Source organism: Apteryx mantelli, chromosome 7 (genome assembly GCF_036417845.1).
Source record: "Apteryx mantelli isolate bAptMan1 chromosome 7, bAptMan1.hap1, whole genome shotgun sequence".
Lineage (NCBI taxonomy): Eukaryota > Metazoa > Chordata > Aves > Apterygiformes > Apterygidae > Apteryx > Apteryx mantelli.
The window spans coordinates 26,568,187-26,596,065 of record NC_089984.1 but is presented as its reverse complement, the minus strand read 5'-3'; the positions used below and the strand labels follow the sequence as shown (position 1 = coordinate 26,596,065).

The following is a 27,879-nucleotide window of genomic DNA, read 5'->3' as shown; positions in this document are numbered from 1 at the left end:
AAATATTTAATTAGCCTTGCAAAATTGTTAGCAAAACTTAAAAGCCCTGAGTGGGGGGAAAAAACTGTCTGACCCTTACCATAAGTAGATTATCTTTTTGCCCTTTGAACTCATGGAATTGTAATAATGAAACAAATTCTACTGTAGTCACCTGTCAAAACTGACACCAGACGTGAGAATAAATGCTTATGCTATAATGGTTGCCCCCTTGTTGTAAATGTATTTATAATATAAAATTGGGAGTAAAGAGTGTGGAGCATATATAAAAATTAATTTTGGTGCCTTGAATGCTTCTTGCTTTATAGCTGCCCTGGTAGTAGGCACTTTGTAAAGGAATAAAATAATTTTATATTAGCTAATACATTAGGATGAATTCCAAACTAGAGTAGCCAGACAAGCTGCAGAAAGGAGGCAGATATTTGCCCTGTTATAAGTAAATGTATCCCACTATAGGAAAGTACCTCCCAATGTGTAAAGCTGCTTGAAAAGGTTCGCTCCCAGTCTCTATACACACTTTACAGTTCCCTAGCCATTCATTTGCCCTAGTACTTCCTTCTCCCAGTGGTACCATTATGGAGTGACTGGAGTGACTCACATTCAAGTGGGAGAAGCTGATTTCAGTGTACAGTGTATGAATGGAAAGTTATACAGGATCAGGTACAGGTAGGCCTTATCTTGCAAGGATAGTACAGGCTCTCCTCCCGTGTTTGGGGGATTTAAAAAGCCCCTTTGTAGAATCATGCTAATCATTCCTACTAGTGGGCTGCCATAGCTGTAACCCATGTATGTCTTTTTAGCTGTTTGTTATGGGGCTTTGCAAAGAATTCCCTAACATAGTATGATTTTCCCTTATTTTAAACGCTATGTTTGACACAGGCCAGAATCAAAGGTCTCTCTCTGTAGAAAGAGCAGTCCCAGTGGATGTGAAATGCCTGCACAAGAGAGCCGAGGAGTCTTGTCTGTAGACTAGGGAGTTGGGAAGAAGTGTGCTTTCATAGGCCTGGAGATCTTCTGTACTTCTGCAGGTTGACAGTTGTGCAGGCAGTGTTTTCTCTTTGTTGCTTTTTTAAAGTTTATCATTAAACAAATTCTCTATCTTTAAACAGTTGGGTTTAGGATATCCTTTTCCTATGGTTTTTATTTCACTTCTTTTTTATTTAGAAAATGTTCATGTGGTGGATCCAAACTCCCTGAAAACTTCCCTAGCAAGTTAGTGTTACTTATAATAGAAAAAACAAATAATTCATAATTCAGACTTGAATAAAGTAACCAGTAAGCGTTTGCCAACTGTTACCAATACTTGGCTGTGGCACGATGCTGTTTTCAATAAGACATTTGATTGCTATTTCTTATTACTTTAGGTGGTGGAGAATCAAGTAATATTCCACCTTAATTCACTCTCACGTTACATGATTGTCCAAAAAATATTTGCAGTACTGTTATTCAAGTAATAAACTGAACCTCTATCAGTAAAGTTGCTATGCCAGTACTATATTCATTTGTAATTAGATATTAAGATATTCTTAGATATTGTAAGATACTAGTTTCTTCTTGTACCCAGTCAAGCAAAAATCTTTATTATTTTGGTTTACGATTGCATTCCACATAATCATTTTTAGACCTGTGAATAGTCTCTCCAAATTCAATAGACTGCTTTAAATGGAAACCATACATTCAGAAGTGATTGAAATGATTGTGCCCATGACATGACTTTACCATCATGTTATTTCAGGCACCATATTATTTCTGGATATTGCTTTCACTTGATGATCCAAATTTTCTAGCTAACCATTAAAAATATATATATTAAGTTTTTCACATTACTTTTAAACCCTGTTAGGAGTCCATGTGGCACAACAGAGTTAGGCACTGGGTCTGGGATTTTTTGGAGACGTGTGTTCAGTTTTTCCTCTCCAGCTCTACCATTGACTTACCTATTTCTCAATCTTGGAAAAAAAAAATAGCTTTCAGTGCCTCAAATGATACCTCTCTGAAACTATTACAGCTATACTTACTGTATTTTGTTAAGTGTTCTATCAGAAGCGCATACAAAAATTTCTCTTGAACCCTTTTAAAGTAGAATGTCTATCTTAAGTGGGCATGAGTGGCAGTGGGTGTTTCTGCAAGTGTCTTTGTTACAAATGTGTGACTGGGATAAGAACCTGAGAACTACCAAACTGAGTGAGGCTAAACATCCCTCTAGCCAAGTATCCTGTCTCCAGCAGTGATCAACAGCTATTTAGGGAAGAGCGTAAAACACTGGGCTGTAAATTGAGTGATCCTTCCCGTTGCATGTCGAGCTTCCAGCAAGCGATAGCTTAGGGTTTTAATGAGCAGATGCATTCAGGCCATTATGTTTAATCACTACCGAAGGGCCTGTATTCCACTTATTTTTCTATGTTTGTATTTTTTGCTTCATTTATACTTTTGCCACACACCACGCCTCATGAGAGTAAGTCCTGCAATTGTATTGTGTTGCATGAACAAATACTGTCTTTTGTTTTGTAAACTCCTGCCCAGTTATTTCATTGCCTCTTACTTCTTGTGTTGTGAGAAACAGTGAAGGAATGATAGTTCCCCTTTACCTTTTTCACTCAGTTCATGACTTCCTAGACCTTGATCATATGCTTCTTCAGTGTTGCTGTCCAGAGGGCTGGATTGAGTCCATTAATGTGTCCACTGATCATATATGTGAGTCTATTGATTCTGTAGTAAATATGTGCTCTGTTGTCTCTGATCTGCACCTATAAAGGCACTGTCAAAACATTATCATCATCTGGCTCTTTATTCTATGGTTCCTTTTCCCATATTCAAAAATCAGCTCCCCCATTTGCATTTAAGAAGAGAAAGTGCCTGGGAATAGCCTCCCGTGGACACTTGGGTTGTACCAGACAAGCCCATTTCCCTTCCCTTCTGCCCTTCACTCCCCTTTCTTCCATGCAGCTGACGAGATGTTATGTGCTCCAAAGGCTTTACTTCATAAAAAGGGCTAGGAAGGATCATTTTGCATCCTGGCAGCAGTAAATGCTGCATTTGTGTCCACCCTGAAGCTCTCTGGGGAATTTTGCTGAGCTTCATAGAAGAAAGTAGGAAATTGCCTGAGCCTAGATTCAGTAGTGCTCCATGAGGTGGACCAAGGGAGGGGCTCCTGGGAAGCGCTGTCATTTTCTTCTTCCTGGAGTTGTTGGCCTTCTCCAGAGTGTAATTTTTATTAGTTTGTATCATCAGTTTCTGACATTTCTTGATTATTAGTTCTTCTATGATGTGTTGTATTGTAGATTCTTAGTTTTAATGAATTTCCAATTTTGTTGTTTTACTGAACAACAGAAACTGAAATCTATGAGGTTTTGGCTATTACAGGTGATTCTGTTTTCCTAAGCCACCTTCAAGCTATATTAAAATTATGGGGAAAAAAAAGTTCTTAAAAGAGTGTTTTTTCAAGCTTGACAATTATTGATGGTTTCCTAACACAAGTGTTACCATTTTTTGTATTTTGAACATACTTTTGCCTTCCAATTTTGCCAGTCTCTTTCAGGGTTCATATAGAGCAGAAGTCCATTATCAATAAGCTGGTTAAAAGGCATGAACAGACATTCCAGCTTTGTTCGGACTGTGGCCCTTAGGACTTTCCACCTGTGGTCTGCACGTTAAGCTAACTCTCACCTTAGTGTCTGTCTTTTATGGCTGTTTGGCTAGAGGTGGGATTTTTATAGAACAGATGCTATAACAAAAGCAGCTGTTTAAAACGATGTTGACAGCCATGGAATTGGTATCATTTCAAAATGCTTCAGTAATTGTTCACCTCTGAACAAATACGTAAAGATGTCAGCTTCTATGGTTGTAGCATTATTACTGTTTTAGAATTTTAAGCAAGAGAAACCACCTACGTGTGTTGTTATTGGGGATTAATGGAGTTGGAAAATGATGGGAACACTTTATTGCTTTTTTATCAGTGTGAATTAGTAATTGTAATCTCTTTATTTCTGTCAAAATAATTTCATTTTAATGTTCGGTAGCATTTATAATGCATAAAGCTTGATTTGCTGCTAGGTTTTTTCAAAAATCTGCATCTGTAATATTTTTAACCTTTCCTTGCAGTGTTTGCTAGTTCTGAGCCTGTGCCAGGATTCCAGGGAGACACCCTGCAGTTAGCTTTCATCGACCTCAGACAAGTAAGACACTAGTTGTTGTTTTTTATCCTACTAATTTCCCCTTTTGACCAATGCTGAAGTTATTAAATTCAAGAACCTTTCATGTTTTAGCATTCCCATGTAATTAGTTTTGAAAAGCAGCAGTTATTTGAAGTGTTATTAGTGGCACCATTCCCTGTAATTTAGTATAAAACTATTTCCCCAACGTGATGTTAGGGGGCACTGTGCTACTGGTGGTACTGTATATAATGTTGAATTGGTACTGGATATAATGTTGAATTGTGGTCCTGACAATTTGTAAAGATCCTATGATGCTTTTTTGCCAGAGTATACATGTTACCCTGGTGTGCTGGCCTGGTTCCATTTTGAGCAATTGATCCTGTCTACAAAACTGCTCCCTGGAGAGTAGTATTGGGCATGGTATTATTTAGCATTTCCTTTCCTTAACTTGTTACATAAAATTCTTTTAAACTGTTAGAAAGCAGCTTTATTCCAACTGGCTGATCTCTATTCTATGTCAAATTTATTTTTAAATGCCTTTATATTGGAAGTGCTTTTCCACAGGTCTTGCCAAAAGGAAGGTTTTTTCCAACCTAACTTCAATTTATCTTAATTTCACCTAGTTATTTCTATTCCCTGCTCTCTGTAAGTTCTGGCATTATATCCAACCATAAGAATTCATTTTCATAAACTTTTCTTTCTTAAAGTAAGCTTTTAGAAAGGATTTATTTATTCTCAAAATTGCTAGTACAAGTGTCATTCAAATAATGAAATAAACCATTAACTGCAAATGGAGATGCTTTAACTTTCTACAGACTTTAGTGATATTTTTCAGCACCATTCTGAGTCTATCAAAGTCATTGGAAGATAAGAGAAATGCAGAAAGAGTTCCATACCAAATTACAAATATAGTCAGAATGTTTTTGCTTTTAATAGTATTCTCTCAGCAAGATAACGAAAAGGCATTTCAGAAAGGAAAATACCTGTGGCAACAGTATTTTGTAGATAATGTTCCAGTTTCTCCTAATAATTAGGAAGGACTTCATTAAAGTATATTTTTCAATGAAAAAGTTAAAAGATAGAGTTCTGTGTTAAATTCTCACAGGAATATAACATAGCAAACACTATCTACAATGGGATGAGTATGGACTAAGCGAAGAGGATAGTCAAGATAGAGATCAAGTCCATAAGATTTGTTAATGTGATACCTGTGTATTAGGAGTTCCAGAAGTTCAAAAACGGCAATCCAGTATGTGAAATATACTCTGCCAAACTTAAAATACAAGAAGTCTTGCCTTGACTAGCAGCCTTCCTCTTCTGGATTCTTTTTCATTCTCTTTTTATTATTATTGTTAGAAGTGACTAAACCTCTTCCAATTTGTACTAAGCCAATTTAGTTGTAGGGAAAGGATGTTGAGAGATTTTGGCACCATTTCTTTCATTCTCCTAAGTGCTATAAATCTTTGCAGAGCCTATGTTTCTTTCAAGGGAAAACGTGATTTCCAGCCATGCAGGAGGGCAGGGTGTGTACATACTTGCTACAGGAAACAAATAATATTTTTGTATGTTTTAAGTACCAGCTGTCGAGCTTGTCGCATAAATAGGGATTATGTTGCTTATGATAGCGCTCAGTTTATGTTAGCAACTTATATTTAGAATCCTCATGGTGCAAGTAACACTTCGCTCTATGCCATGGGAACCTAATCTATTTCAGATACTTTATAAACAGCAAAAGTTTGGGCAGCTGTTTTTATTAGGTTGTGATTTGGGCTTGTAGATGTAGAACAGTTCTAGTTTATTTGGAGTACACACGCTCTATATTTTTGCGTGCCTCACCAAAAATTTATAGGTATTGCAAGTACACATTAAAAACAGCATTTACCATTTAGTAAGGATTTGCACTGTTTTCCCTCTCTTCCTTATTTGTGATCCATTTCTATCTTAATAGGGTGGATGACAGTTCTTTTCAAGAATACTTAGCAAGGCAACAGAGCCTTTTTCAGAAAGTTCTTATAAAAGGTCATGCTTCTGTTTTTTAGTTTGAATTTGATACTTCTTCATGAATTGCAGGATATGAAAGATAAGGAAGTAGGTCCAGTGGTCAGGTTTTACCTGCCCACCCGGACTGTGCCCTGAGGTCAAACTCCTGATATTGGCTGTTTGGTACAGAGGAGCTGATGACAGGTAGGGGCTGATACAAGGGGGAAAGCTTGAACCGTATCAAAGCTAAAAGGCAGGAGATTTGGGACTCAGTGAGAGACTGTAGCTAAAAGATGGATCAGCAGGATTGCCCTCTTCGTGAAAAGCAGCTGACCTGCAAGGGAAAAGACTTTATCGTCCTGCCAATCACATACTTGCTAATGGAAGCCAGTTATCTCAACAACAGCTTACTCTGTCTGTGTTGTACAAGGACAATGTGTAAGATTAATGAGTATTGGGCAGTAGAATATTGTAGCACATTTTACTAAAGAAATAAACTGACTTACGAGGAACCAGCTTGGAAGAAGGAGGGGGAAGAACTACACTTGGATGAAAAGGGATGGGGAAACAGGTAGCTGCTTTGAAAAGAATTGCCACAGATATTTTCATGGTGACAGTTCCTGATCCTTCATCTCTCCCTAGGCAATGTATGAACAGTATGTTGTCCTCCTGCAAGCTCAGTTCTTTCCTTCTGATCATGGTACTCCTTTCAGAGACTTAGAAGAGCAACCATAATAAGGACATAATGAGGAGTTGCTTATGGAAAGAGAATGGTATTTAGTAGCAGAAAGCTGTAAGGGGCCAGGAATCATGAAGGGGCAGGTACTTCCCAGTGTCCCTTTTGATGAGCCACCTCTTTGTCTTTACACTATCCCCTCATTTACTTCTTGTAATAAGTAACATAATAACATAATACTCCCTAAGGGACCTTAGTAATCTGTAGAAGTCCTAGTGAATAAAATTTTCTGTGCTACTGCTATAGCCATGGTATCTCAGCATCCTACAAGAGTGACTTACATGATGTGCCTGGCCAGTCACACTTGGCTCACTTGTTCTCCAATCTGTTTTCTTCTGCCAGAAGGAAAACTTTTGTGTGCATAGACTTCTTTCTAATTCCTGTGTTTTGACTGTGCTCTGCTGTATATTTTTATTGGTAAAAATAAGGCAGAAAACATCTTTCCTTGAAGAGGGGGAGTGCCACAATTTCTAAAGAACTTAAAAGCTTATATATTGCATGAAGTAAACTAGAAAAATGATCCAGGATAATTTCATGTTTGGACAGTCTTTTCTGTACGAGTGATTGACTTCTAAGGGAAGAGTCCATTTCAGTTGCTTTATGCTGACTGGTGTGTAAGAAGCATAGTCAAACACACTCTTGGCTTTTACGTCACAGTAAATCTTTGCGTTCATAGTGGCCAATGGAATTTTTTCCAAAGAATACGTTTAGCCATGTAGGGTCATTCCAGAGCTGGTAAGAGTGGATTGTGCTGCAGACCTGGGAAGATAAGCAGTGGCTATACAACCACAGGATAACATAGAGCACTTTCTTAGAAAGCTACCTGAAGTTTACTGAAAAAGAACAACATCAATATAGGGTTAATAATACAGAAGCACATAGCCATGATCATCTAGAAACTTTCAATTCCAGCTAGTTTAGCAGCTACTAAAGCAGCAAGTAGCTACTAAGAAAATCTGAATAGGTGCATGGTTCTATACAGCTGCTGTAATCATGTCATGTCTCCTGTCACCTGTCTTACTGTATGACCTGAGGTGCATTTGCCTACATGCACCCTTTCACCCCACTTACTTAAAGCCACTGAGGGGCAGGCCAGCTTGCCAAGGAGATTATCAAAGTGGCAAGTGATGCTTTTAAGAGAATCTTCTCTGGCATCTCTTGAAGATGACCCAGCCCACCTGCAACCTGCATTGCTCTCTGAAGATAATCTCTTGCTACTGACTGTATAGGAAACCTGGGTAAATAGCACAGTTGCCCAAAGTGAGGTGGAATGAACTTTGGGGATTTTGCTACCAATTCAGATCCTAGGTCAATTGGAATTAACCTTCAAAAGTAAACAGGTCTTAGTTCCTCCTACTTGAATTAGTCCCTGAGGAAGCTCAGGCTCCTACACAACTTAGTTTTGTCCTGGTTATGATCTATTCTTCAGTGCTTAAGACTAGGGTTACAGTTCTGGAATGAGAGGTGATTTCTTGGGTGTCCTGGACACCTAAACATTGTGAGGAAAAGGCCTGAATCTTAAAATTTGTGCAATATTCAGTAGAGAATCAGTGTAGTGAGCAGTGGACAAGCATGAAAACCTTCTGGTAGCCTGTGATACCCTGTTGTATTTTGTGTTAATCGTTGCTTTCCTAGGGCAAATTGCATGATTCTTAACCAACTAGGAGGTAGCAAATGCCTGTTCATGAAATCCACTCATTGTCCGCAGAGAAGACTTAAAAGATAAGCTGTAAATTTAATTTGACTTATTTTAATATAGACATTTCAGGTTTTTTCTAGTGTTTTCCTCTGCCGTGAGCACTACTTCTGTTTCCAACAGGCTTCTTCCTCTGCTGTATCATCTCAGACAAGTACTAAACTGACTTGATGATTGTGAAATTTTCTTATTTTGTCAGAGGTGAAAAGAACTGTTTCTCATCTGTGGGTTTTTGGCACTTAAGCATGTTAATATCCTCCAATTGCTGTCAGTGATTGGCCTGCAACAGGGGCAGCTTTCTGAAGTGAAGCATAATCATATGTTGTTGGTAACCTCAGAGTTGAGTAGTCATCATAGCAGCATCTCCAGCCATATAGAGTTTACAGTCCACTAGTGATGAGTCCCAATCTGTGAGACCAAATTCCTTGAGCAGCAAGGTCCATAAATTCTGCCTGCCTGTGGGAGGAAATTCTCAATGTTTTGCAGCAGTTTCTGTTAACATTTTGCTAATGATAGATGTAAATTAGACATAAAAACATAATGCAATCAGTGCGATTAATATACAAATTAATTGTAGTATTGCATGCAACAGGTGTAATTTTATTTCAAGGAGAAAATTCTTAATAGTGTCTTAATATAGTCCTCCGTTTTCTTCTGCAGCGCAACTTTGCTTCTCATTCATCATTAAGAGATGATACCATCCGTCTGATCAACTCAGGAGTAATTCATTGTTGTAGCTAGAAACTGTGGGGCAGATCACTGGGCTTCAATCCCAGCCAGTAGATTGTCTGCCATGAAAGGCAGGCTGATAGCTCGCTTTTCCCTGTCATTTTGTTTGCAGTGTTTAATTTGAACTCAATTCCTGTGGTAGTAACTGCATTTCAGCTCTGGCTTCTTTCCGATTCCCCCAATGTGCAGCACGCTAAAGCTCTCACCATCTGCGTTCCCTGCAGAGAATGCTCTCAAGCCCTTCTGTAGACCTCAGAGAATAAGTTGTAGCCTGTTGCCAAAACCATCCGCTATCACTGTTGGAAGGTAAGGGCACTAGAGTTGTGCTGTGGCTTCCTTCACAAGTTGCCAGCCCTCACAGTACCTGGGCTTTGAAATCAGTAGGTTACACCTACCCATGGCCTCTGCTCTGCAGAAGAGTCTTGACCAGAAAGACCATCAGGATTTTCCAAGAGAGAGAAAATCCTAACAGTATCTTTAGGAGTAAGTCTTAAAAACTTCAGAGTTTAAAGATAAAAGTAAGCACCTCTTTCATAAGGCAGCAGTTTGCATTGTTAATGAGCAAGTAGTATAAAATATTTTCCTGAGGGAAATGGTTGCTGAGACTTTTATCTTCACAGAGGCTCTTTCACAATGCTTACTGATCCCCTTTTCCCCCATACACTCCCCAGCTTCTCTGAACAAGCAGAGGATCATGTTACATCTGTAACATGAAGCCCAGCCTCAGGGTGCTATGTAATGGGATTTGTGCATCTCTAGTTTTCAGTCCAGTGCCACTTATTCAGCTAAAGAAAGGAGCTCAGATTTCAGACAGCAGTGAAATGGGAGTTGCGCTTCTCTGGATTTCAGGCCACAGATCCTCACTCTGCTTGGGAAGGAAACAAGTCTCTTGCTGACCTTCTCCTTCTCCATAAACTGATTCCACACTAAAGCTGAAGGAGTATTGAGGCAAGGTGTGAGCAGAACAGGGACCCGTCCGTTCAAGGCTGCATTTCTCATGTATTTGCATCATACTGGGGTAACAGGCCTGTATGTAAGGAATCCCTATCTGCATTCAAATGACTCAGTTATTTAAGTATAACTGTATGGTGAATGTGTGCTAGCCAGCTTGCAGGGAACATGCAATATCTTTTCAGCATACTGGATTCTTACAAATAAATGGGAATTCTTCACGTGAACGTGAGCATTCCATTCCCCAATGGCAACTCTTACTTTTGATCTCTCCTCTTCACCTAAACTCTGAAAAGCCTGTAGGTAATCGCAGTAGGCTCCGATCACAAGCTATGTGTGTACAGACACTTGTGAGGAAGGTCTCAGTCAGTGCTCTGTACACAGAAACAAACCAGCTCATCACTTGGGTGGGATTTATACCTGCCAGCTGTTAAGAATTAGGAAGCTTTGGAAGCAAATGCAGAGAAATCAGCAGCAGGGGGTTCAAAAACAAGCATGGCTCTAGATTCACTGTCTTGATAAGGATTTGCAGAATCAAAGCAGGATGGCATGTCAGTCATTTCCTGGCAGCAGGCATTCCTACCCTGTTAGTGCCAGGAACTAAGAGCACAGGTGATGTGTTAGGTAGTGTGTTCTCCAGGACATTAGATCATTCACCAGATTCGATGCAAATCTGATCGTATCCAGTTCTACATCTGAATGACTCTTTTTCAGCAGAGAAGTGCAAATAGTGTGCTGATAGCCCACCACGTTTTGACTCTGGATCATGGTATACTGATGATGCAGGAGCATACCTGAAAAACAGATTTTAAAAATTCACTGCTGTTAATTCATTTGAGTAGCCCTATCAGTAACTTACCTGAATAAAACCCTGTACATATGGCTATTAATCTGCAAGATGTACTACCTCATCTATGGCAAAAGCAGTACCAGTTTCTTCCAAGGAAAATGTAAGGACTATGTGGTGACAGGTATAATGCTCAAAATGGATGTCATCTCCTAATCTGCAGTGAAGAGTGCTATAGGAATCCTGTAACCATGTAACTTATCAAAAATAAGAAAATAATTTACTTGTTATTTCTTTAAGCTCATTTTTCTTTATTCAGTTTTTTCTTTTTATTTCTTTAAGCAAGTATTTAAGGGATACAATTGTCTTAGTTCTTCACTTTCACAACCAGTTATACCCAGATATTAGATGATTTGTCAAGAAATCTCTACTGCATATTTAGAAAATAGCAGAATTCATGAAGTGCTGACTCAGCTTGACATAGAGACCTGTAGATAACAGCCTTTGAATCAGAACATAAGCCTTATTTGAGTAAGGGTGAGGGTTTTTTCCTGTTTTAGGTGAATGATAATTTTTAGAACTGAGACAGGAAATGGCATTTATTGATTTCATTTGTCACGTGTGGATGAAACACTTGACTTCTTAGAACAATGCAGTGGAGTTCCAGCTTCTAAATGCTACCATAATAGAAATTACTAAAAATTTCACTAGAGAGGTTGATCAAAGCAGGTACTACAAAAAAAAGTAGGCAGAAGCCCCTGCCAAGATTCTTTAGGTGGACATGTCTAAGTCCTCATCTGAATACTACCAAATGTCACAATTAATCATCTTTAAACTCATCATCTTAATTGTCAGTACTTTCACAAGACAAGGTTTAGAAATAGTTCACCAATCCATTCAAAACCTGCAGAACTGTTGTTATGATGAAAACTCCTTATTCTCATCTCCAGGAAGTCCTTCTGTTAAAGAAAGTTCCTCCCATAGTTAGAGAGGAATTCCCTTTTAGATCATGATGTAAATGGCTGTATCTTTGGTACTGAAAGTGCATGTGCCAATTGTACCCTGTCCATAATGCCAGAACAATGTGTCTGGGAAACTGTTTATGAAGCAGTCAAGGTTTTGTCTGCAACATCATCTGTTAACAGAAGAAAGCACTTGTCTGAAGAAGGTTTCCGTTCTTTCACAGAAGAAGCTGTTGGTAGGAAGGTATCACTAGGTTCACTTCCAAATAATTTCCCCATTAATAAATCTCTTGAACTGGAAGTTTATCCCTGTGACTATTACATTTATAAACTCCTGCTTACCCTTTCTGTGAGTCATTGCTCTTGCATCCCGTTAAGGAAGAAGAAGGATATAAGTTATTCAGTGGAATGAAGCATTTTTCTCTAATAGCTTTCTTTCTGTTAGCAGCTTTGCTCCCTGCTCCCACCCACACCTTTATCTTTGTCACTTAAGAAATGACGTAAATGCAAACTGAAGGTTTTACTTGCAGGAAGTTTTGGATGCATGACTTCCCTGAAGTTAGTGAATACGTCATAGGAAGCTGTTGTCTTCCCACTGACAGCCCATTGCTGCAGAGTTGCTACCATTGTGCCCGGGCCCTTCTGTAGCCCTCAGCTGATGGATGGAGTCTAGTGGTGAAGCCCCCGGCTCCACAGGACTTCCTCCGCATCCCCTAGGTGGTATGTGCTTCCTGAGTAACGAATGAGCAGTGTTAATTGAAAAACACAAGAGAAGAAAATTTTTGTTTTCCTTCAAGTTATTTGTTATTTGTATTCTGGTAACATCTGTGAGCCCTAGTCATCCATCAGGGAGCCATGGGGCTCAGAGCTGCATTAATGTGTTCAATAGTTTCTGCCCCAAGATTGCTTACATCCTCCAGCCTTAGTTAAGCTGGTAGTATCACTGGTATGTAGTGTATACTGGGCAATACCCATAACCCATTAACCATACAGATTTGCCTTCAGTATTTTTTCAGTTGCATCAGTCAACAAACCCATTTAGATTCCATTCCTTCTCTAAATTATCTGTCAATCACAGACAGTAGGCAGAATATCTCATTTTTTTCCTTTTGCTACGGTTTCTTCTGTGAAAAAGAAAGTTAATCTGTCTCTTCTTTTAAAGTTGCCATAGGGCCGGGGCAAATTGAATTTAAATCAAAGGAATCTTTTACAACAAAAAATCAAGGATTGTTCTCTGCTTCAGAGCAATAACACGAGAAAGGAAGTAGAGCTTTTTTTTCATGCACAAAATGCCTTCACAAGTCAAGGCTTCCAAAGCTTTGCAGAGACACAGTACAACAAGGAGTGGAATAAGTGAAATGTAGTTAATGATTGTTTAGTCATTTGGGCCACAATCTCTGAGGGCAAATGATCATATCTTCATGGATGTTTGTACAGTATGTACCATAGGGTGCCACTGTTCTTCAGCAGGGAGTTTTAGAACTGCAGAAATACAAATTAAAAAATAATAATTCTCAGTATCTTACTGCCTCCAGTCAGTCAGTGAAATCCAGAAGATGAAAACTGGCCATCCTCATATTTTCTTTCTGTTAGCTCAAAGATACATATATAGGATGGCAAAAGAAATGAGTGAATTTCATACTGTTATTTAGATAAATGAGGTGAAATAATTATACCATAAGGGATTTGACTGAACCAGCATGTTCTTAAGCACAGATCTATATCATATGGGTTTATACCATATTAACATAGGTGTCTATGAGAAGACTGTCTGTTCTGGAACAATTTATCATCTGACAAGTTGCACTGTTTTAGAGAATATTGAAATAACAAATAAAGTTTGCATACAAGTTGCACATGTAAGGTGTGTTTTAGAAACTTTTGAAGAGGGCTTTCCTTAGAGCATTAGTAGCAAAGGACAGCACAACTTAAAAGACCCCAGCAATTGTAGAGTGTGATAATGGGAGAAAAAAGACAGGAATAAGAATGGAAAAATAATGAAATATTAAAAAGGAATAAATGTCAAAATTTGAGTAGATGAAAGCAGTAGATGATGGGAGAGAATGGACATAAAGATATGGGATGGAAGGGCACAAAAAATTGTGAAAAAGTCAGTTCCTGTCCATAAATGCATTTTATTGTCCTTATCCCTTTTTTCTCTTTCTGTTTATCATTTTCATGGTTTGTGCTGAGAACCCTGAAGAGCATTATTTTTTAAAACAGCAGAAGATTAAAGAGGTGTTTTTACCCAGAGGAAGGAAAGGACTTTCAGTATGCAAAAAATGGTGTGTAAAGTCCACGAAGCCATCAAGTTACCTTATTCCCAAGAGAAGACAAACTTTCCCAGTTTAAATGGCATGCTTCCAGGAAATCATTACAGGAGAGCGCACAGCTAGCCCATGCTATTCCCAAACGCTCAGTGTAACACGATGCAGTTAAACCAGAGGACAATTTTCATCTTTTGACCCTGTGTCAAACATGTCAGTTGAGTAGTTTACATGAGATCTGTAAGAGTACATGGGCCATCAGATATTTCTCCAGAGTAAGAAACATTCAGTAGACACACAAAAAATTGTAATTTTAAAAGCTGACTTGTTTTTTAAGCTACAGAAAAAGTGCTGAGCCAGTGGCATGACTCAGTACATTCAGATTCTCCTTTCTTTTTTTCCTAATTCATATAGGAGAATGAAGCTATGCTTAAGTAGAATGATCTTAAGTCCTACTGCAAGTAGTGTCCCAAAGTTAACATTCATAATAAGACGAAAAAAGGGATCTTATCAAACACTGCCAGTCTGGAGTTCAAATCAAACTCTGCCTTCTCTCAGGGCATATGGGAAAGACATCAAAAGTGCTCTTTCATTTTAAGCACTAACAGGATACTGAGTCTTGAGGGAGTATAGAAGATTTGATCCTAATTTTGATATTATAATTAAAATGTACATCCATATGATATGTTTAGGAATAGTATTATCTTCAGCATGGTGCCTAAATCTTGCAACCGTTGAGCTAGAGGATAATATAAAAAGTTCACAGTGAGACAGAATAATGTTGAATAATTCCTAGACACAAATACATAGGTAACTTGTTGGGGGGCAGGGAGTGGTGTAACTGATAGATTGAAAAGACACAAGCTGAAAACTCAAATGACAGCGTAAAACATTCCCCATAGCTTAATTAAATAAAACCAATAATGCGATTTAAACTTCTTTGGGTTAAAATTACTTTAATAAGGGTGTTAATTACTAGAGGATTAACACTGCTTACATGTGATAATAGATGTGGTCAGTCAATAAAGGGTGAGAATAATGTTCGTTTAAGAAGCAAAAGAATCTAGCACAGGATTACTCACCAGAAAGGGATAACATTTCAAAGTGGCAAGTAAAATCAGGGGAAGTGTTTTTCAAATTGCAGCAGGCATTTGAGGCTGTTTTGTGCCACCATTACTCAGCAAAAGTTTCACGTATAATGGGATCTATTGGAGGAAACATTTTAAGAAAATATTGTCATCTGAGAAGTGATGAGAAAAGGCATATTCTAAGGAAGAAGGTAACTTCTAAGGCAAATAATTTCTTGAAGATGCATTTCTTAGAAAAGAAGTAATATTGAACTATTGACATTAAGCAAAGAGAGTCTTTCCTAAAATGTCTGTGAACATAGCAACAGCGGAAGAAAGATTTTTTGCAAAAAAAAAAAAAAAAAAGACAAAAACAGGTTCTGAGTTATCCAGGTCTCTTATTACTACAACTTCCTAGGTTCAAAGACCTTCGGTATACCAAGCTAGCTAGGCAAGAAAAATAAAAAACAAATACCAGGATTTTACATAGGCCACAGAATTTGCTAAACTGTTTTTAGAGCCATTTGATAGATAAACTCGTAGCAGTAGCTGAAGAAAAAAGTAAAGTTTGTCCAGGAATGAATATGTAACTTTTGGCTAATGGTTTTGGCTTTGCTTGTAACTTCTCTATATTTACATTCCTGAACTACTGATTGTGGCATTCCTTGTCCAGTGGTTCCCAGGTCTAGTATAGCTTTGCCTAAGGGATGTAACTTCATCTGCTGCTGAGGGCAGTTGTGCAAGCATACCCTCGCGCTGCTTTAGAGGAAATAACTCTCTGCTTACGGTAAACTGATGGTGAGCACATCCACAAGTGTCTGTGCTTTATGGATTGCACTAGATTCTTTTGTTGTTGTTGTTGTTGTTGTTTCTGGATGCAAACAAAGAAGATGCAGATTTCTGGCCTGTTATATCTTAGATTTGTTTGAGTGGCTCTCCAAGTACTCTAAGTCAGCACCTGAGATCCCCTGAGATACTTCATCAAAAAGTTGCTACACTTGTATCAGCTTCCTGCAGAGGCTTTTTAGAGAAGGACTTTGTGTATAAAACTGTTTCATCTTTTAGCCTGCAAGAGCTCAGTTTTGTTAACCAGTTGGGTTTATTTAAAAAGATATCTTCATCCAAGAATTAGGCTGAGGAAGTGGAGTTTCAGCTGTGGTAGCTGAGACGCATTTGTGGTATTGCTGACATTTATATTTTTACACCCACAACTTCAGTGTGCCATACATATTCTTTAAAACTGAGGCATAGATCTTATGTAATGCGGATGGTATAGCTCTGAGGCATAGTCATTGAAGAGAGACCAAAGAGGATGGGTAGAGCAAATACAGCCTCAGTGAAATATTACATGAACTTTACTGTCAGGTGTTGGAGGCTGTGATGGCCACCTAAGAAGGGAATCCAGAGCACTGGGAATCTACACGTTTTTTAATTCAGATTTGCAGCTTTTCAAGAGCTGCACAAATATTAAAACTAAAACAAAACAAAACAGTTTGACTGGTTCAGAAATATACAGACTCTTGCACTGAAACAAACTATTTTCTCCTACCTACTGTAGGACCTCAGGTTACCTCTGTGGAAATGCTATATATTTCACAGCACACACGAGGGATCACTGAACTCTGTGGAGACTAAATGCTGCAGAATGAAGAGATGCTCATAAACCATATAGACCTCATGAATACCCTGCTCTTAGGCTGAAATCCTCAATCTGTAGTAATGTAATTTCAGTATTCTTAAATGTAATTTCACCTGGTGTTTTGGTCCAGGTCAGAGTATGACAAAAATAACTGGAAAGCTAGCAAAAGGAAATGTCCTGTCCTACCTCTAAATAAACAGTTCACAGTAATGAGGTTGGCTGCTCCTGCCTCAGCGTTGTGGGTTGTGTCTTCGTGCAGAGCGCTGCAGCAGCTCATCTTGGCCTCCTCTGTGAGCACCAGCCTGATGCCGTGGAGCTGGGCCATGCTCAGTTGTCCTCCTTCAGGCACCAGGTTACATTCTCAGGCCAGGCCTGGGTTTCCAAAACTCCTTGCTTCAATCCCAAAAGTAAACCCAGAAATTTAAAGTTGAAGTCGTAGTTATGCTTGGACAAACCACTTCAGATGTTTAGTTGCAGAGCACAGCACACTGACTTCATAGGTTCGAGGTGTGTGTGTACAAGGACAGTTTGGATTAGTTAGTTCGAAACAGTGTTTTTCAGATAATGATTTTTTGTGCTATAGTATGTATACATTAACCTTTGGTGAGACTACAGACATCTAGACTTACTCACATGGATACTGCTAAATTTTACTTATAACAGATGGGACAAGAGTGTTCAATTCCAGAATGCTCTATGGAAGTTGAAGTGAATGTGTTTGGTATTTAAATTTTATTTCAGTTACCTCAAATTAAACTATGTTTAATTAGTCCCACCTTCTCTAAACCAATTAATTTTACCATTTGATTTTAGCATTTGTGAATACCCCTTTTTAGTGAATTACCTTAAATGGAATTTTACCTGTGAAATGAGATAAATGATACAGTTTTGATACCCCCAAAATGTTTTTTTAAGGTACTATGCCACATCACATGCCATTTATAGCACTATTTCAAAGAGCGAATACTTAAAAGCAAGCCTATTATAAGTCGCATGCATTTGAAAAAAATGCTTATAGAAAATGGAAGTTTAAATAAACTATACTGTAAAAATTCCCTCTTCAAAATGTATTTGATAAATTTCAAGGTTTAAGTGCTAATTGCCAACCTGTGTTTAAAAAAAGGAAAAAAAAAAAAAAAAAGGAAGCAAACTGAAAATGACAGCTTTAAGTTTAACTGGGATGTTCTAAGTGCTTCTCTATGATTTTAACAACTCAGATTTTCAAAGTCGTCTTCAGATCAGGGGCAGAAGTTGTGTTTGGGGGCTGCATGCTCTTTGAAAGCATACGCCTTCGTATCAGAAGCTCAAAAAACTGGTGAATGGCCTGAACATTGCATGATACACAATTTTTAATCCACACAAATGTTACCATTGATATAGTTTTACGCTTTGTCTAAAGGGACTTGGTGTACAGTCTAAGGGGCTACACAGGAGCAGCTTGGCCCCAACCCCTGCCCTCTGGAGACTGGCGGTCTGCCAGGCAGCTCTTGGCTGTTTCTAGACTCAAAGGACTGTTCTTTTGCTACTAGTCCAACTTATTTTTTAATGATGAGGAAGAACACACTTCATAATAAGGATTATTCACACTTCAGTTAAACAAATCTTCTTCGAGTATGTATTATTTGTTGCAGTATTGTATATTGCGTAGGGCTTAGCTACTTATAGTTGCCTCGATGACCATGTCTCAGCTACTTTCTTCAGGTGTTTCATCTTGGCTGCTTGAAATATTAATGGGATTTTTAAACATTGTACAGTGTGAGTGCTTTTCTGGTTATGATAAGCAACAAGCATCACTTCAGCAATATGCATTTATTTTTTAGGCAGGCTTACGTGCATTTGAAGTGCCGAAGAATAAAAAAAGTATTTTTTTTACTCTTGAATATAACAAGACCAGGCATCTCTCAGAATGTACCTCAGGGTCCAGATTTTAGGAAAGTATTCTGCCCTTTGGGAGAATTTAAGTTATAAAGGATTAGTCTGAACCCAAGTAACTTCTGTTTTTTTTCTTAGCATAACAACAATTCCCAATGGTTCAGCTTTCATAACCTTTGAGTTTATATATTATACACTTACAAATGTGTTAAAGATTCTATCCTGACATTCAAGATAGTGACAGATATGATTTTCACTTATAAATTTGAAACAGATGCAAGCATTCAAATAAACAACTGTTTCACTCATGTGAATATTTAATTGTTCCACATTTAGGCACAATTTCTAAATGCATTTTGCTAAAAAAAAAAAAAAGTTTTAATGCAGTGGCTTAAAAACTTAAAGATACCTCCTTTCTAACACAAACTATCCTTCCTTTGAAAATCTGGGGCTCAGTTTTCAAAGCAATGCCTAGGAATTTAGCCTGCGACCCCCATTGACACTAAGGGGAATTGCATAGCTAAGACCCTATAACATCACTTTGAAAATGCATTTGTTATAGCAATCCAGAAAAAGGGTAGCATAAACTATAGGGAGACATTCACAGATCAAGAGATCAATTTACACTTTGAAATACAAAACCGATGTGTGTTATTCCAGTTATGTGATCAGTAGGGGGGGATTTTAAAATTCACCACATTCACAAAATAAGTCACCAGGAGTAAATAAAACAAAATATTTTGGCAAGTGGCAGACAGACTTGCTAACCAGGCTAACAAGACATTTGTCAGCAGTAAAGAACTCCAACTGATTAAGTGATAATTGAGTTTGGTTGGTGCAGTGTTATTCAACAGCTAGCAAACTTTGTCTTTCTTCCTTGCGAGCTGGGCATAGATATCTGTATTTTAAACACTTCTGTTGTTCCTTTGCGCCTCGGAAATGTTTAGAGTGAACAAGACTTGTCTTTGTCCAGTTCTGCTTCTGGTCCTTCACATTTTAGTTCCATTCTAGTAAGTGCTTTCATGGTGTGCAGGCTTTAATAAACGGGGAGATAACACATTTTGTGAACTAACGGGCATGTTATCTTAATGTTCATACATGGGGGTTTTTGTTAACTCACTGGAAATAAGTGTACACCTATGTAATGTATATTCACATGTACTTGTGCACGAAACGTAAACAGAGCCTGAGAAGAAAGCGGCTTTGTTCCGTAGCTGTATCACTGCAGCGCGGGTGAGTCCCAGTCATAGGCCATGGCCCCATTAGGCTGGACAGAGTATAAATAAGTGTTTTAACAAAAGGAAGACAATGTCGCCTCGGAGTTCACAAACTGATGAGATTATAGCTCCCCTGAAAGGTTACAGTTATGTCAGAAATTATGAAACAACAGTGATTCTGGTTGACGCGCTTCCTCCGCCGGCAGCAAACTTGTGCATCCCTCTGGATAGACGGTGAGTGCAGGTCTGGCGTGAGCCCCTCGCGGGGGGAGTTTGAGGAGTGGGACAGCGGTGGCATCTGTGCGTTTACCGCGCTTAAACTGAGAAAGTTCCTTCCGTTTCTGGAGCTTTTTCAGCACAACCACAACACAATAGTAATAACTGTATTATTGGTATATTTGCTCTTCTTGTATCTCAATGGCTTAAATGACATAGCTAACAAAAATCACAGTTTTTTTTTCCTTAGGTCAAAAGCCGTGTACCCTCAAGGAAAAACTCATTCTGTTATTGTTCTGTATTCTCTCCTAAAAAAAGATTTGGCATAGCTTGCAGTTGTATATGCTTGGCACCATTCATTTCCCAGAAGAGTTCACCAGTATTCTAGGCTTTGGGGTTTTTTTTAATTAAAGAGGTCAAAATCCATTATATCTAAATTTCAAAGAATTTACCAATTAGCTGTAGTCTGCAATGCCCAGCAGGTGGCTTTTATACTATTAAAGGGAGATTGTTTCCATCTCTGATCAAAGCAAAAACAAAACAAAGGAAAATACAGAATATTTTCCTGTACGCAGTGCGAACCACATGCTGTGTAAATTATAGGTGAAAGCTGTGTGTGAGAGACTGCTCAGTTGTACGACTTCAAGAAAAATTCTATATATTTAGCACTATTCCCCATGAGGATTTTAATGGTAATGTCTAAATCTGTTTAGACTACTGATTAGCTAAGAAGATTAGACAGCTTGCTATTTCCTAAAATGAAGATTTTAGCATTTTCTTATTTAAAAGTAAAAGTAAAAATGCACATTAAAGAATTTGATAGAAGTAAAATTAGCAAAAGCTGAGTGTGCTGAAATGTCTCCAGGTGCAAAAAAGTTCTAATTTGCACTTTTCAATGAATCTAAACTTCCCAGATTTTTACCTACTTAAAAGAATGTTTGTGACCTTTTGACCCTTTTGTTATCCCTTACTCAGAAAGGCCTTTATTCTGTAAGGCTTAGGTATAAAAAAATAAAAAGGAGCGTTAATGGCATAACAGTCCTTTCTGATCACCCTGTGTAAGATGTTTATGCAAAGTGTCAATAGAAGCAATTGGCCTAACAGTGTGACAACCTGCTTTGCTTGGAAATGGGCTAATCTCCTGTTTGGGTTATCCAGAGGTCAGGTGAGGATTTCTTTTTGCACTCCCCATAGTGCATGGGTACATAACCTGCAAACACTGTAGGGCAGAAATCAGAAGCAACTGGGCCCAAGAATGCCACAAAGCTGTTCTGTTTTTTTTTTAATCTTGGCTTTTTGCTTTTCCTCTGTTTCTCCGTTGTCTCCTTTTAATTTTTTCCCCTCCTGGTACCATCCAAGAGAGTCTGATTGAACACATAATATATGACAATGGCAGAGGCTCTAGCAATATCATTATCTGCTGCTTCACTTTGGGGTTATTTTTTCAAACAGGCATCATCCCTATCTCTTCTGAAGTTCATGTGGAAACCTACTTTAAATCACAGTTTTCCAGGGCTGCCCCTGTTGCCCTGTCACAGCAGGCTGGAACTCAGTAGGCGCTCAGGCAAGCATAGCGGCCCCGAAATAGGCCTTGGCGGGCTGCACGCTGTGAACTCCTGCCTCAGTGAATCAGCTTCTGTGTGTTTTTATAACTGCCATTTTTTTCCCTTGTTAATTATGCCCCAAGGCTGTGGAAAGACAGCCTTTATCTGTTGAAACAGACTAAGCAGCAAGTGTTCTGACATGTTTATCAGGCAAATTGTACCTGACAAAAGGTAATTACACATGCAATCAAGTCCAGGAGTAACTGGGTGATTAGGGGTTAATAAACTGTTTAGCATGAGAAATATTCAGCTTGTGCACGAGGAGAATGGGCCAGAAGGGCATAACTAACAGTGATATGTTAAAAAAAAGCATCACTTTTCTTTTGATAGATTATTTGGAATTACAGAAAGGTAAGCAGGATATTAAGTGTACAACTTCTCATTTTTATCACCAGCTCTTGGACCGCTGGTGCCTAATTGTACAACCAAAGCAATTTACTGACACTCGCGATACTTCAGAAGAGATAAGAGCAGCATTCCAACTTGTACAAAGCTACTATGATAATTTAAAATTAGGAGTATTTGAGTATAGCCAACCCTGTTGGTGTTGTCAAATGGCTACAGCACCCATTTCCTCCTGTGGCACCTCTCCCTGTTGCTGAGCTGACCGTGGATAGCTGGTTCCCGAAGTTGTGTTCTCTTCCAAGATCCAAGACAGTTGCCCAAAAGCAAAAAAGTCAAGAGCATTCATATGATGTTTGAGGATGTGACAGAGGTTCAAACAACTTTGAAAGGGCTACATGCTTGATTCCAGCAATTCCAAGTGCATAAAATTCTCACATAATTACAAGATGGCCTAAATAGAGGGCTGAGCTCCTCCAGACCTTAGGTAACAAAAGACAAAGCACTACTGAGCAATGGTTACAATTAATTTATATCCACACATGGCCATATCACCTAGATATTGGGAAAACATAAGAGTTCTGAGCTTGAAGAATAAGTATAGATGCCCTATTTGAAACCTGAATCCTATCCGTAAAATCTTTAGACTTTTTTTCCCTTTGGTATCAATCTTGTAATATTTTGCATTAAACAAATCCATGTCTCTGTTAGCTGTCAAATTCTTGAAGTAGGACCTCTTTTAAATGAAAAATAGTTCAGTATCTTCTACAATAATATTGTTGTGTTTAAGATCAGAAGTCTTCTAATTAGAAATAGCAGCATTATCTGTGGCATGACATAAATATAACCTTCCTTTTTTTTTTTTCCAAATGCAGTTTGTTTCAAGCAGAGAGAGCTTATGTTAGACACGTAAAAGGCATTTAGAAAATACATAGACAGGAACAGAAAGTTAGAAGATGCAAGTGTAGGACAGCAACCAAAGGCCTTTAGTTATATCTAAATATATATATAAAATAATATAAATGTATTATATATATGTATTAGAAGTATTTACATGATGAATAATGGGGTGGTTTGAGAGGACAACCCTGTTTCACATACAGTAAAAGGAACATGCTCTCTGGTCATCAGCCTTGATGTTCTCAAGATGTTTAGATGAAGGTTCCCTTCCATCACACTTTTAGAAGAGGCCAATCCTCCAAATAAGGCAGAAGTGTACACCCTCTGCCTTGGTAGCCAGTCTGTTGGATGCTCCATGTGGTATATGAGAGAGGGCAGAGCTTTTCCCCTGCTCCTTTCCTTCTTGGTAACGATTCACACACACGCGCACGCACGTGCGCCCTTCTCTGCAAACTCTTTGTTAATTATTCCCTGTCAGAGGGACTAGTAGATCTGTTTTCTTGCTCACAGGGCAACCTATTCTGCTTTCTTATAAAACTCTTTTCTCAGGTATAGCTTTGCTTGTCTTAGCTCATTCTTATTTTCCATGGTTGTTACGGGAGAGTACAGAAAAAAGAAAAAGAATTGAGTACAACAATGCCGTTGTTCTCACGTAGCAGAGTACCTGTATCCGGTCTGTTGGCTGCATCACAGTGTTTCAGCCACACGATAAGCTGGTTCTGTTAAAGCACAGTCGCGTGGCTCCTTAGGTGTGTGTGAGCGGCTGACGAACTCCGAAAGTAAAAGATTTCCTTTCTGTCCACTTTCAAGTATTTCCCGTACATGTTAACTTTGAAAAGATGCATAGAAAAAACAGACACTTCCTATTGTAGCTTCAAAGCACACAGTGCACGTTCTAACCTTGAAGTAGCATGTGGACAGCCAGTAGTGCAAATGTGATGTGTTACACTGTACGGATTTTCATTGGTTTTTAGGCAGGAAAATTGCTAGGACTACTGTGTGCACATTTCTCTTACTACAGTGCAAGTAACTGTGGTCCTTTCCTTGCTAGATAATATATGTCATTTTTGGTTACTGTCACAGTCATAGCAACAGTTTTAGTAGATAAAATAATAGTAGGGAAATGCTGATTTAATTTGGCCTGTAATACCTTGATTCTGGTTGCCACAATAAGAACCAGTGTCATAGGACCAGCAAATTCTCCTGTACTTTGTGGTTTACAACTGAGAAGCCAAGGGAGGGGGTGCACTTGAACTTATATGCCCCAAATGTTTTGTTTAATTGTAGCTGATACTCTTTTTTGGCAAAATTAACATTTTTGTGATGAGACTTGCCCTTGATATAATTTTTCTTTTTACGCATTAATGGTAATTACCGTATTTAAAACCTCAGAGATTTATAACCTCCTTTTATTTCAGTGGAATTTAACATATCCCACATATTACATCTCCGTAGTATGAGTCATGTCAGTATGTCAAGCCAAATCCACAAAGTATTTCCATTATATCTTCACCTTGTGTAACATTACCAAACATTGTTCCCTCTCCTTGTGGTTTTGCACACACCTGGTCCCTGTCACATTATAAGATCATTTTCATATGCATCTATTGTGAATGAAAATACAGCAAAAATATAGGGGAAAATAACTTGTCCTCTTTTCTTTTTCCTACACTAGTGAAGAGTTGGGCAAAAGTTAGTTTTTCAAGATAAATTTCTTGTGGCTGTCTGTGTGCATGAATCAAAAAACAAAATTTTTGCATCTTCATGTTTTTCTGTTATTTTTGAGAATCTTTATATATGAGTTTTGAGATATCTCTATCCTTTACTAAAATAATATTCATTTACCAAAGGATTAGGTAGGCCAGTGCTTCATTATCAGTTTTGTATTTCCAAGAGTATGTTTGCATCACATGAAGTAGCCCAGATAGTTTTCTCTGTCTTTGAATGGATGGACCATCTTCCAGATCATGTCCAAGAGCGAAGGAGAATTTTGGGCTGCACTCAGGTTTTGTATGGGTGGATTGAAGCTATTTCCCATACGTGTGATGGAGGCAGCAGCCCATTTCTGCCTGACTGTCCTTGCCAGACTGCTGGCTGCTTGCCAGCCCGCTACCCTAGCAAACCGCCTGTGCTCACCATACATCTGCCAAGTGCCAAGTCAGATGCAGGTGATATGAGTGGCCAGGACACAGATCCGAAGAGTTGCACACCAGGCAGCTCTTGCCCACCCACAGCGTACAGTACACGCTGTCAAAGCCCATTACGTATAGCAATATGCCGCAGTCCAGAACTGCAGCTATGAGGGGGACAAAACGCTCAGTACATAATTGTGCACAGCAGCAGTCCAGTCCTCAGCAATGTCTGCAGTCCTCTGTCGCATTTGTTCCAGCAGCAGCGCACGTTGGTCACACTGCAGCCCCCGAACCTGTGCACAGGAGGAGGGAAAGGAGTTATGATTGGGTAGCATGTGTCATTTGGTTGCATGTCCCTGGTGCTTCACATGACCTGCCACATGTCATGACAGCTGCTTTAACAGTAGCATGAGGCTGGTTGTGTGCAGCGCTTTGACCAAGAGTGGAGAAAGGAAGGAGCTGTATTAGCACTGGGCACATGCCTTTTGCTGAGAGTGTTTCCAGTGGTGTTCACCTTATCAGAGCCAGGACCATCTGGGAATGGGCAGAGTGTACCTCATGGTCCCTTGGGACATGGTTTTACTTTGTGAGTTGCAAAGCAGCAGGCTACATGGTCTATTTAGGACTCCGAATGCCTATCTGTGTTTAATCAGATGACAAATTAGGTCTAAGCTGCCACCCCAGCCATCACTATCACTAAGATGTCCCAGAGCCGCAACACGATCTGATGGCTAATTCAAACACTGGAAGTATGGTATGAAAATTGCTCATGTGTTATTAGCAGGAAAGTTTCTTTGAACTTGTCAACACTTAATTTTATCAGTGATCAATGGCTTTGGGTTACACATTACTGAAGAGATACAAAGCCTCAATGTTGTTTAGGATTTATCCAGAGTCTTCAATAGAGATGTTACAGTAGGTATAAGAAATTAAATCTTTTACCTTGGATTTGCTGAACACAACCACTGCAAGAACATTGGCATGGTCTTTTCCTATGAGGGCTATGTGGAGCCCATGACAAGTGTGGTAATTAGTAGCGCATTTATTAATACATTCTGCTTGCTTTTCTGAGAGAGAGGGAAAATGAAGTCTCCAGATGATGTAGGGTCTGTGTTCCTGGTGCTGTCAGCTTTGTCCTCCCTGGCTTGCGCTCTGCATCTGCCCATCCTCTTTCCCATCTTCTGACCGTGGCCTGCTTTTGAGTGTGTTGTACAGCCTCTGTGAGCACTGGGCACTACTGACTGCTGTAACATGGTAATCAGCGACAGGTAACATGCAGCAGCAAGTAAGCCCATGGGTTTCACAAATGCCACTAATTCCTGGGTTATCAGAGCCTTCCCAAGTCTGTTTGCTCAGTGACTATAGGCGAGTGTGTTCTCTTCTCTCCAGGTCAGTAGGAGAATTGATGGTGATCATCCTTAGAAGGCACTTCGTGAGAAAGAGCTATTTGCATTTGATCTTGAAAGCTGCATGGATATGTAGCCAGGAGAGAATGAAATAGCTTCCGTATAGCTTTTTATATACCTTTCACCCAAATGCAATATTCGAATATAAAATCTAGTTCTAGATGTCACTGAGGTTTTTGATGGTCCCTGGAGGACTTTGGAACAACCAAGCATTAAGTACATTTTCATACAAGACTGTATTACAAATAGGGGATGAGTAACTAATTAGAAAATAGAGTTGATTTTTATTTAAATTAGATACTTTATTTGAAAATAATAAAAAAGGGAATAGAAGGTGGAAGAGTTTGGAGAAGACTAGCAAATAAATTTGAAGCTGTGAAGACCAGGTTTACGCTTTTATTCTGTAATTGTAAGTCAGTGCTGTAGCTTTGGGGAGGGACATTACTGGCAACCTGTCACATTTTCTCGGAGTGAGAAGCTTTCGGTGAGGCGATGCTCTCAGAGGTGCAGTCTGCAGGAGGGGAGGTCAATGCTGCGGCACCCCCGATATAACAGCTCTGCTCTGGCTTAAAGACAGCAGAAGTGACTGGTCAAAGTGGAAGGGGTTGTGTATTTAAGTAGTGAAGCAGTACAGCCTGCACTAGTCTATATAACAATTCTTAAATTGATTTTGTTATGGCAAATCCTTTCCCACCCCACCTCTCCAGGCATTACCACTGTAGCCAGGCCTCCAGGCAAGCAGGGGCTCCGGCTTACACTGGGGACCCTGCTCAGCAGAGCAGCCCTGGGCACTGCCAGCCAGGGACGTGGGATCGCTAATGCTTCCCCACACTTAATTTAACAGCAGGTTTGGCTCCCACAGGGCAGCCTTGTTCTCCCAAGCCCCCACTAGCCTTCTGCGGTGGGGTGAGGCGAGACACCAGATGCTGGGGTTAGCCGGGAGGCTGGGAGCACCCCGGCACTGATGCCAACGGGAGCGGGACCCGCTGGCCCCCAGCCCGCCTGCCTGCAGGTAGCTGTGGGAAATGCTCCTCCGAGCAGGGCCGCCTGTGCCCGGGCAGGGAGCCCGGCAGCACCCGGGCCGCACACATGACCGGGGCGCTGGGGAAGTGGCGGTTTGGCTCTCCGAGACGGAGTGGGCTTTGAGGGCTGGTGAGGGTGCTGGCTGCTAGAGGTTAGGCATTGCATCAGCTTGTAAAAGCAAGCTGTTTTGTTGAACAGCAAC

At 39.4% G+C, this 27,879-nt stretch overlaps 1 protein-coding gene across 5 annotated transcripts in view; it reads left to right on the top strand.

The window, feature by feature from the left end:
* Positions 1 to 27,879, top strand: part of EXOC6 (exocyst complex component 6) — a 106,213-nt gene that overhangs the window by 75,535 nt on the left and 2,799 nt on the right. For 4 of the 5 annotated variants that reach the window (XM_067300073.1, XM_067300072.1, XM_067300071.1 and 1 more), the window contains one exon: positions 4,099 to 4,172. In XM_067300073.1, the coding sequence (XP_067156174.1) occupies positions 4,099 to 4,172 (74 nt within the window). Of the gene's footprint in view, positions 1 to 2,598; positions 2,692 to 4,098; positions 4,173 to 27,879 lie in introns of all 5 variants that reach the window. The other variant, XM_067300070.1, reaches the window with a different exon arrangement.